Source organism: Acinonyx jubatus, chromosome E3, assembly GCF_027475565.1.
Source record: "Acinonyx jubatus isolate Ajub_Pintada_27869175 chromosome E3, VMU_Ajub_asm_v1.0, whole genome shotgun sequence".
In the NCBI taxonomy this organism is placed as follows: domain Eukaryota; kingdom Metazoa; phylum Chordata; class Mammalia; order Carnivora; family Felidae; genus Acinonyx; species Acinonyx jubatus.
Window position 1 is genome coordinate 29,665,386 of NC_069398.1, and position 12,019 is coordinate 29,677,404.

The 12,019-nt window shown below is 41.3% G+C and overlaps 1 protein-coding gene across 3 annotated transcripts in view; it reads right to left on the reverse strand.

Moving 5' to 3' along the window:
• ZSCAN25 (zinc finger and SCAN domain containing 25) overlaps positions 1-12,019 on the reverse strand; it is a 22,192-nt gene continuing 10,173 nt past the window's right edge. For 2 of the 3 annotated variants that reach the window (XM_027042166.2, XM_027042169.2), the window contains one exon: positions 9,517-11,292. In XM_027042166.2, the coding sequence (XP_026897967.2) occupies positions 10,460-11,292 (833 nt within the window). In that variant the 3' untranslated portion in view covers positions 9,517-10,459. Of the gene's footprint in view, positions 145-9,516; positions 11,293-12,019 lie in introns of those variants that run through there. The other variant, XM_027042170.2, reaches the window with a different exon arrangement.

A 12,019-nucleotide genomic window follows, 5' to 3' on the forward strand; every position in this document is an offset into this window, starting at 1 on the left:
TGATCTAGAATCCAGTCTAATATTGAACTCGACTTCTGGATGAGGACTGATCCTCAGTCACAGAAGCTGTGCTCTTTCTCAAACTCTCCTGTATCATTTCAGTGGTCTCACCATCAATGCCCTCAATGCACTCTGAATCCTCCTCTATAGTTATACAGAACAAAGAGTTTACTTAAAAGAATACTGTTAAAGATCTTTTACCAACACAGATCTCAGAACAACTTACAGATTTGGTTCTGTTAGCTCACAAAGTACTTTGCTAGTGGGAGATCAGGATGTAACTGTCCTGTATTGTTGAAGAAATTTGTGTGTTATGGCTGCAACCTGAGAGGAGTACAGTAACATTCTGCTATGGAAGGTCATGCGTTGCTGTTCCTTCCTAGAGCCATCTCATACTTGCTCTGGGCTGGTGGGAGTAAACTTCAGGATCTGTTCCAATGTTTGAATGAGCGCTCTGGTGAAGCCACAGTGTTCTACTCAATGGAGCTACCATTCTTAAAATTTATGTGCATTATTATCATCTGAGGAGTTGGGTAAAATGAAGATTCTTAGGTCCCTTTGGACCACTACTCCATCCACAAATACAGTTTTTAAAAGTTTCCCAAGGGGCACCTGGGTGGTTCAGTCAGTTAAATGTCCGACTTCGGCTCAGGTCATGATCTTGCAGTCTGTGAGTTCGAGCCCCGTGTCAGGCTCTGTGCTGACAGCTCAGGGCCTGGAGCCTGCTTCTGATTCTATGTCTCCCTCTCACTCTGCCCCTTCCCCACTCATGCTCTGTATCTCTCTCTCTCTCAAAAATGAATAAATGTTAAAAAAAAAAAGTTCCCCAGGTGATTTTGATGTCAAGTGGTCTTCAGATAATAATTTGAGAATCTCTGTTGAAAAGCACTGTTAAAAGATAACCTGAAGCGTTTTTAAATTGTTAAGTTTGAGCAAAAACTGAGTCCCATCAGGCAGTATCAAACCAGAAGTGGTTAGCAGCACTCTATCCACAGGAGGTAGTGGCAAGACATGTAAAAAGATAGGAAGCAAAGCAAGGAAACCATTTGACTGGCTAGAGCTTACACTTGTCTTGTATGAGAAAGCCCAGTTGGCTGTTTGTGACTGTTTATCCTTATGTTTTGATTTCTTAACCTTGAGGCATTTACAGACTTAGGTTTTGGGTTGCTTATGTAGGCTGCCAAGGCATTAGAACTACCTCAGTCAAATTAATGGCCTCCTTTTTTAATTAACAGCATAAAGAACAAAACCTCTATCTGGACTATCCTAAGGACAGTTTTCACCTTGAGCACAAAGTATGACAAAGACTTGCTAACTCCACCACTAGCAAGGATGTGAATACACCCGAGCAAGCTGACATAGCTGGATTTACTGAGTGTTGACTACCACCCAGAGGCAGCAGTATCCTCTGCAGTAGCGTGGAAAGCAAGGGAAAGTTCTTAGACAGTGGAGCTGGATCACTAACTTCTAGATCTGCTACACTGGATCTTTTGAGTCAGATGCCATTATTCTATGAGAAAATGATCTTCTAAAGTCCAACCCCACACAATCCAGTTACATGTCCCACTACTCCCCTTCCTTGAGTTTCCTGAAGTATAAAGTACTTCAATGTAGAGGTATGATCAGAGCCAGGTAGGATTTACCAGAGAGGCATCAGGGTCACACTTGGAGTAGGGGGTGACAGAGCAGTCAGGGACCAGTGAGGACATTGGAATGTTATGGGTCTCTAGGCATAACAGCTCTTGCTGATCTAACGTGTGTAAAGATACTAGATGTGGGCTGGAGCTGAGGTCCTGCAAAGTTTGCTAGGGCTTGGCATTGGGGGAGCTTCCAGATATATACCCAGGGTCACTGGATGGTAGGTAAACTCTATCACATACTAGGGGTGTGTGATAGGCACCCAGGAAGCCTAATTTCTGGCATACCCACTGACTCTAAAAAACAAAACAAAACACACCAAAAAACTAGGCTTTCAACCCTGACCTGCCTTCTAAAGACCAGTCCCCAACATCTGTTATTTCATATTCAACAATTCTACAATGAGGCTTACTCTTCCCTTTTAATTCATTGCTGTTCAAACCAGCTAACCCTCCAGATTTCATTTATTTGACCATCAGTTTTGTACTGTCATAGAGGTCTGTCATAAGCACCAAGTAAATTACAAATTATGAAATAATTCCAAAACACTGTGAGATTGAATGCCCACAGGGATACCTGTACGTATGTATCAACCAGAGCATGCATTAATGACCAAAGATGCTCCCTGAAGCAATGGGCTAAAGCCAGCAGGTCTGGGGAAGATGATCCCTAATTTGCGGCAGGAGGTATAATGTGGCTGAAAGCACCTGTAGAGGTCACAAGGCCTGAAGCAAATGACCGGTCTAAAGGCTGAATGGAAAGTATTTTGTGAGTACACCTACACAAAATCAAGAATATGGATGAAGACACCGAAAAGAAAGCTGCCACACCAGCTTCATTCACTGCATGAAGGAGGCTTGGCCCACCATGCACAGTGAAAAAAATGTGGGAATGAATCTGCAGCTCTTGAGCAAGATGAGGTATGATTAAATTGGTGTATCTTGTGAGCTATATGCTGTGCCACCCTCTTGCTCCCACTTTAGGGCCATTATCATCGGACAAGTACGTGGGACCCTTTTCCTCCCACGGTCAGAAGTAGTAAATGATGTTAGTTCTTTTTTTTTAACACTTGAAATTTTTATAATAAAATAATTTTAAGAATTTTCAATAATTACATAAAAGTTACAATGACAATAGTACAACGTATCCATATATCCCTTTACCTGGATTAACTTATCCTTAACATTTTTACCTTCTTTTCTTCCCTCTTCTTCCTCCTTCCTCCCCCTCCTCACATATACACAATGGTCCTTTATCCTTAAATTTTTCAGTGTGTATTTCCTAAGAACAGGGATATTCTCTTACATAACCACAATTATCAACATTAGTACATTTAACATTGATATGATTCTACCTAAGCCAGATTCATATTCCAATTGTGAAAACTGACCCAATGTTTTTTACTTTTTTAAAGTGTATTTATTTATTTTGAGAGAGACAGAGACAGTGGGAGTGGAGGAGGGGCAGAGAGAGAGGGAAAGAGAGGCTCCATGCTGCCAGCGCAGAGCCCAATGTGGGGCTTGAACTCACAAACTATGAGATCATAACCTGAGCCGACACCAAGAATCAGATGCTTAACGGACTGAGCAACCTAGGTGCCCCATGATAATGTTTTTAAAATTTGCACAATACTACATTGTGTGGATGTGTCATAATTTTTTCAATCACCTATCTTGGATATTCATGCAGCTTCCAGTATTTTTTGCAGTAAGAATGCTGTAATGAATAATGTTGTGCATGTGTATTTTCATATTGTTAGAGGGATAGCTTTACAGTAAATTCATCCATAATTTCATTAGCTATTACTAAATTCTCTTCCACATGAGGCTGCACTATTTTGCATTCTGCTAGCAATGGGTAAGAATTCCTGTTTGTTTCCCCACAAACTCATCAATAGTGTGTATTGTCAAGCTTTGGAATTTTGGCCAATGTGATGGAAAAGAAATCTCTCAGTGCAGTTTTAATTGGAGTTTATTTTGAGCGAAGGTGAACATCTTTTTATATCATTAATAGCCATTTCGGTATCTTTTTTTGTGATCTCTAGTTTATCAATTTTTCAGTGGGGTTGTTTTGTTTGGGGGTTAACTCATTTTTTTACAACGTTCTTCACATATTAGAAATACTGGAACTTTGCGTTATGTTGCAAGTATTTTCTCCCAACTTGTCATTTGTCTTTGCTTATGGTTTTTGCCATTCAGAAGTTCTCAAAATTTTTATGTAGGAATGCACCAATCTTTTCTTTTAGTGCATCTGGATTTTAAGCCGCAGTTTTAAAGCCTTTTCCCTGAACCCATGTTTTAGAGGAATTCATCCGCAGTGTCTTCTGGTACTTGGGTAGTTTCATTTTTTAGTTACATCCCTGATACATCTGGAGTTCACTCTTGGATATGATGTGAGAAGTGGATCTATTTTTATCTTTCTCCAAATAGCTATCCAATTATACCAATGTGACTTTTAAAAAAATTAACCTCTTCAGTACAGAGCCAGGGCTATTTCTCAATCTTTCCTGCTATTCCATTGGTCTATTTATGAATGAGTTCCACACTGTTTTAACTGCTGGGATTTTTTCCATCTCTTACTTTCCAGTCCTTCCATTAGCACCTCAGTTCAGGCAGCAGGAACCCTTAAAGACTGGAGAAACCTAGTAAGAAGACTGGCTCTTGATGAGAAACCACTTATTGTTCATTCTACTTTTCCTGTTCATACAACAGGCTGAGCTTTTGCAGGAGTCAATGAAATCTCTAGGTGATGTAGATCAGATTTTCCTCAACTGTTTCACAGACACAGAGATAACATAATACTCAAATAGCTACCAGAGGTGGGAGTCACAAGGTATAGACTCGTGCCACCTCTTTGTTTCCAATCTATCTAAAGGTTAATCTACTACCTTTTCCAGAGATTATGGTTTTTACTAAGGAAGGGAAAACATATGAGGTGAGCTCTTGGGAGTACGGCCATTTCCTGGTCTCTGGCCACTCAGATGACAGAGCTATGGCTACACCATGTGGCAGCAATGGCAGCCATTCTACTGGAGCCCATTCACCCTTCCAGGAAACTGGAATTGCTCCTCCCAAGTCCCTCTGTTTATCAAGGGACAACACCTGCCTTACCCAACCCTCTCCATCCTCACTCTTAGCAGTTCAGATTCCCAGCAACAAATACAAGGGAGAACGTTGCCCGCCCTCCCTGTCATGAATAAATTTTTACTGAAATTTTTATTGAAATGTGTCAATACTGGGGATAGGTTGGACATGATAAATCTTTAGAAATGTGTCCTTCAGAAACTGAGATAAAAGGGAAAAAATAAGATAGGAATACAAAATTGTAGGAAGCCCCAGTGAATTTCTTTGGCTTATGGCATTTATAAGTGAATTCGATGTGACTGCAGTTGGTAGCACAACAGCTAGAGATGTCAGCCATATCAGAAGGGCCACTAGGGGCAATGCGATGTCATGTTTCTTCCTCAGGCACTCTTATGACCATTCTAGCTACTAAAAAAGGCAGAAATCCAGACCTTTCATTGAAATATTTACTGTCTACTGTGCGCCTTGAGGACCTTATTATGAAGGAAAAAAGGCTGGCATTGGCTGCATTGAGTTTAAGTGGCCCCCACTACACACACGCATTTACTGGGAAAGGCGAATCTAGGCCCCAAGCAAAAGTTCTCTGTGATATAGAGGCTCTATGGCAGGTGCTTGCCTGAAAAGAACCCAAAGCAATAAGCCAGGTTGCCTGCATAGAAACCACCTAGGTTTTAGTTTCCAGGCCTCTATCCTGAGATTCTATCTCAATAGCTCTTGGCTCTACATGGCAATACTACATTTAATCCCAGTGATCTCTAGTAAAACTTTGTTCTCTAGAAAGTTAGGCTGGGGTATTAAGCTTAGCAGGAAATAGCTCTAGTCCTTGAAATGCCAGTCCTTTCTTTCACTAACTAAACCAACTACTTAACAAGATAGAGAACAAACTGAAGGTTAATGGGGGGGTGGGGGGGGGGTGGGCTAGATGAATGATGGGTACTTAAGAAGAGCAGTTGTAATGAGCACTGCATGCTCTAAGTGATGAATCAATAAATTCTACTTCTGAAATCAATATTGCATTCTATGTTGGCTAACTAAAATTTAAATTAGAAAAAAACAAAACATCTAATTCGCAACAGCAATTATCCTGAATGTTACAAGCAGTGATTCTCAGCAAGGGTCGATTTTGCCACCCAGGGGACATTTGGAAATGTCTGGAAACATCCTTAGTTGTTGATTGGGGAGTGTTACTAGCATGTAGTAGGTTGATGCACAAAAGAGCCAGGACAGCCTCCAAAACAAAGAACTACCTGGCACAAAATATTAGTAGTGCAGAGGCTGAGAAACTGGCTAAATTGTAAAAGAACAAGTAGCAGGGCTCCTGGATGGCTCAGTCAGTTAAGCATCCAACTCTTGATTTTAGTTCAGGTCATGATCTTGAATTTCATATCAGCCCTGTAATGCCAGTGTGGAGCCTGGTTGGGATTCTCTCACTCCCCCTCTCTGCCACTCCCCCACTCACATGCTCGTTCATGTACTCTCTCTCTCTCAAAATAAATAAACTTTAAAAAAAATTAAAAATAGAATACAAATAAAAAAATAAAAGGGCAAGTAGACTCTAGAGAAACATGTTCCTGATAGTTACTTTCCTCACCTCAGAAGTAGATAAAGTCAGCCTGTGTTGCATGATGAACTTGAAACCAACTTACTTCTTAAGAAACAAGGGCTCTTCAAATTGCCCCTAGGCTGGAATAAAAGAGGACCTGAAAGTACTGAAACATAGTTTATCAGGCTGCTGATAACATTCATGGCATACATTTTGAAAAGCAAATGTTTAATGCAATAGCTCCCCAGGACAGACCTTGGGCAGAAAGTCACCACCCAAGGTATAAAAAGGGGTTTCTCTTACAAAGGTCATACCCCTTGGAGTGGCACTCTTCATTATCACAGCAGCATGGGACACACTACCTGCCAGCCCTGAAAGTGCCCAACATTATAGTTGGGTGAAGAATCCACAGACATCCAATCACACACAAGAGGGCTGTATATAAGGTGACCAAATATCCCCATCTGTCCTGGAGTCCCACTTTACCATATTGTCCTGGCATAATTAATAGCACTTCTCTTCACTCTCAAAGGGAGCAGGAAATGTACAAGAGGAGTTTGCAACATCCTGTCCTATCAGAAAATAAAGAAGCTATCAAAGATGACTAGAGTTATGTCAAAAGGAATCAGGAGGCAAGTTGAAAAGGCTCCCAATGACCAAAAGTGAAATGATCTGAGCATCAAGAAGTACAGTGGACTGGCTGTAAATCCAAAATCCATGAATGTATGCTGATTGAAAAAATACCTGATCACAATTACAGAAAACAAAGCAACCAGATCATTATTGTGAAAACAGGCAAAAGGACGAATCAAGCATTTCCTTTTCTGTGAACTCTATCTAAGAAACCTAATGGTTAATGAGGGAAAATTTCTGACAGAAGCATTCCAGCTAATAAATGAATCATTTATAGAATTTATGAAATAAATACATCTAGGATCCTAACATCAGAGAGAAACAACCAGACATGCCATCATCTATAATGTGTTCTTGCCAAAATACAAGAAATGAATTTGGTTATTCCTTTAAGTTTTTGGTTAATATAGAGGGCAAAAAAACATATTAAATAACGTCATGGGTATGCAAACAGCAAAATTCAAAGACAAGAAATTCTACAGGATAAATAAATAATGCAGTTGCTTCCATGAATGAATTTCAAGAGAAAAAAGAATAGGAATTATACATTGTAAGACTTAGAAGACAAAGCAACCAATTACAATTTATGCATCTTATTTAGATCCTAATTCAAATAAACTTTTTAAAAGTATGTGCTCTTTAAGAAAACATTAATTGCAAATTATGAAATTATTTTTATTGGTATGATAAAAGTATTGTGGGTTTTCTTTTGCAAAGAGTTTATTTTGAGAGAGCAAGTGCGAGCAGGGAAAGAGCAGAGAGAGACAGGAGAAAGAGGAAAAGAGAGTCCCAAGCAGGCCCTACGCTGTCAACGCAGAGCTCAACGCGGGGCTTGATCTCACGAATTGTGAGGTCATGACCTGAGCCAAAATCAAGAGTTGGACACTTAACTGACTGCGCCACCCAGGCGTCCCTCAAGGAGTTCTTATCTTTCAGAGGTACACACTGAAATATTTATAGACAGTATTTGGGAGCTGTTTTGAAATACTTCAGTAGGGTAGGAAGACAGGGAAAAGGGTATAGAAATAAAACAGGATCGGCTAGGAGTTTACAATGGGTAAAGCCAAATAATGAATACATGGGGATTCATTATATATGTCTGAAATTTTCTATTATAAAAAAATGTCTAAATAGAAAAATACAGAAAAATATTTAATATTTGAATACATAACAAAAATGCATGCTACTAAAATTCCATGGAAAAAAATTTTTTGAGGCTGTTTGAGGCATCATCCATAAACTTTGGTCTCAAGGCAGATACAGGTGCCCAAGAAAAAAAGCAAGGCCTGGCTCCTACCTGAGTTTCTCTGAAGAGATTCCAACTGGCTGAAAACCCACAGTCCTATTTGGCTAAGCATATTATCAAAAAGAATCTAACCATTTAATTCAGGTAAACAGGAAGACCACTGATGAGCAACTCCCAGCCTGTAGTGGCCCAACACTCCTCACCTAGCTTTGGAATATGGACCTCCTAGAGAAGGCCAAGCTCAAGCCAGGTCAGCCCCCAGGTCCTACAGACCAGAAGCCAGAGACTCATGAAAAGCCTTTCCCTGGGTTTGGCTGCTAGCTGGCCACAAGCTTTGCCAAGCTTGTCTGGGAAGTGGGGAAAAAAGAGCTGATTCTGCATCTGGATCACAACACTGCTAAGGAGAAGAAGCCTAGTGTTTCAGATAGTGGATGACATCTCAGATATATTTATGGCCTGGCTACTAGAGGCTCATGGAGACAGTGGAGAGGCCAGGAAATCATCTGCTAAATTAAAATTAAACATCATGGCTATCTACCATAGTTTTCTAAGAAATATGTGATAAAATAATGTGTTTCAAAGTAGACTGAGTAATACAACTGTGTTGAAGTCATCATTTATCTGATTTACAATAAAAAATGGGGAGAAAAAAACCTTAGAGTGAAAGAATCTAATATTAAAAGGCACCACAAAACAAATCACATCTTATAATTATAGTACCATGTCAACAAAAGACAAACTCACCCAGCGTCCAACATTTTAAAGCATAGCACTACAACAACACTGCATTGTAGTCCATGCTCATTACACAGATATTTTAAACAGAATTTTAAACAGAAAGGAAACCTTTTAGTGATGGCAAAATAAGAAAGTGTAAACAGTACAAATACTGTATCTTCTCATTAAGTATCTTTAAATGCCTACAAACATCTCTATTTTGCCTGAATCGGCACTTATGTAAAACACATCGCTACCACCTCATCAGTCCCAGTTGGCAACTGAGAGCCTCTCAGATGACAAGGATCTAGATGTATTGACAGAGACTATCCGGTAGCAAGAGGTAAGTGGCGAATGCATTTCAAGGCAAGACACTGACAAGGACCAAGGACAAAGGCTCAGATCCCAGGTCCAGAGAGTTTATGGGAGTACCCATGGGTTCCACTTTAGGAGGTTCTGAAGATCAAATATATTCACTAAAATGTAGGCTCCACGAGGTCAGGGACTTTTCCCATTTTATTTACTGATATATGGCAAGCACCTAAGAGTTCCTGGCACACTGTTGGGCCTCAATAAATATGTGTGGAATGATAAAGTGAAAACAGAAAAAAAAGCATCTTATATGCTATAAAATGCCATCAAATACAGTGTATTAATAATAGTTCATCTTTCAGATTTATTTAATTAGATCTTTATATAGAACTGAACACTTTTTAAAATACTTTCATGTTTATTCGGTAATCAATAGCAAAATATTAATTTCCTATTGGATGGGTGGATAGTTGTTACAGTACAAGGAATAATGGGGAAACTATACAAATGAGGGTATGCTGTTACAGAGACAAAGGGGGTAAAAATAAAGTAAAATAAACAAGGCTGCCTGAGAGATCCTAACTAGGGAGGGGAAGATCCAGCACCTGAGTGGCAGGGCAGAACGAGTGAGCACCAGAAGACGACCCTCTCAAACAGCACGTACCACAAACATAACTTAGAATGTCTGGAGCTATTAATGGTTCTGTGTGTGTTCCCACTGCTAAATCACCAGTTCCGGGAGGCTCACAGCTCATGTGCCTCATTCACCACTGTGCTCCCAGCACCAGACACAGTAGCTGTTCAATAAATACTTGTTAAATGGAAAAGAAGAGAGGCAGAGTCTGAACTAATGATTTTGCAGGTCGATACAGCCCTCATCACAATGAGGTGTAACTTGCCAACATGGGACAAAACTTTGTCAGACTTGCTCGAGAGGCGTACATGACATCCCAATGAAGGAAAAAAACTTCAACCTGAACTGAAGTTCAGGATATAATTTCCCAAAAGACAGTAAAAAACAGTTTGCACCACTTGGATAAGAGACGTGAGGAGCTGTGCTCTCTGGAAACTCAAAACAAATCAGGCATTGCCTTGCTTCTGTTTGACAACAAATGGAAAGAAAATGGGTCAAAGTGCCTTTCTGCGCCCTATCACTCTACCACTCCCTCCTCAAAGCCCTTCAGTGAGGAAAGACGAATGCATCCTCCAATGGGATCTCCCTCCACTTGGCGAGCCTGAAAGGTCCTACACCTTCCAGCACCTTCCTTTCGTAAAAAAGGTGCATCCTTACTGTGCCAGGGTCTCCTGGCGATGCTGAGTTTTCTGATGCCGATTGAGGATGGACCTCTGGTTGAAGCTCCTCCCGCAGGCTGGACAGTGGTAGGGCTTCTCCCCAGTGTGGATCCTCTGGTGTCTGACCAATCGCTCCCCTTTACTGAACCGCTTCCCACACACCTGGCACCCATATGGCTTCTCCCCGGTGTGGGCTCGCCGGTGCACAGCCAGGTTTGCGTTCCTGCTGAAGCTCTTGCCGCACTCACAAGTGTAGGGCTTCTCCCCTGTGTGAGTTCTCCGATGCACCTGCAGATGCTGCCTCCGGCTAAAGCTTTTCCAGCAGTCACCACACTTGTAAGGCTTCTCCCCTGTGTGACTCCTCTGGTGGACCTCGAGGTGGTGCCTCTGACTGAACGTTTTCCAGCACTCACTGCACACATAGGGTCTCTTTCCCAGGTGGGTTCTCTGGTGCTTCATGAGGTACTCTCTCAAGGTGAACCCCTTCCCACACTCGACACACCCATAGGATTTCTCTTCTTCATGGGTTCGCTGGTGTCTGACAAGATTTGAGCTCCGACTAAAGCCTTTTCCACACTCGGGGCACTGAAAAGGCTTCCAAAAGGAGCTGTGGGTCTTGAGGTCATCGGGCAGGGATATGACACCATGCTGAGGAGGAGGCGGCCCTGGCATGTTTCCCACAGAGCTACTGGGCTCCTGCTCACAGGTTCTTCCAAGCTCAGGGCTCTGGAGTGTGGCTTCCCCAAACCTCTCTGCCGTCACCCGAGCAAGCGCCCCCTTGAGGTCTGCCTGCTGGGTTTTAGACTCCTTTTCCTTGCTCCCAATGCCTACAGGATAAAGGAGATACAAGCTAATTCTGTAGCAGTTATGAAAGTAAAGTTTTATGTTAGAACTTGGCTTCTAAAGATGTGCCATTAACAGTTCTTTCTTTTTCCCTTTGACCAATAACCTCAATACAGTTTTCTTTCATGGACTCTAAAACCAGACTTCACTTTAACTTTTCCCACTTTGTTACTGACTGAATATTTTGTCTTCCCCAAATTCATAGGTTGAAAACCTAAGCTCCAACATGATGATATCAGGAGATGGGCTGTTCAGGCAGTTATAAGGTACAGTCATTAGGGTGGAGCCCCCATGATGGGATCAGTGTCCTTATAAAAAGAGGAAGGGAAACCAGAGCTCTTAGCACAGAAATCATGTGAGCATGATCCCTCATGATGGGAGAGGCAAAGACACAGGATAGATTCCTCAATCCCACAATCTCACTCTGTCTGCCATGTGAAGACAGTGAGGTGGCAGCCAGCTGCAAGCCAGGAGGAGGGCGCTCTCCAGACACTGAATCTACAGGAACCTTGATCTTGAACTTCTCAGCCTCCAGAACTCGAAGAAATAAATGTTTGTTGTTTTAAGCCACTGGCCTATAATATTCTATTGTAGCAACCTGAGCTAAAACTCTCCATCTTTTTTACAGAATAGTCTGCCAAATCTTAATGTGCTCTCAGTTAATTTTCTAACTCAGACTTGTATTTCCTTGTAAATCTAACTCAATGATTT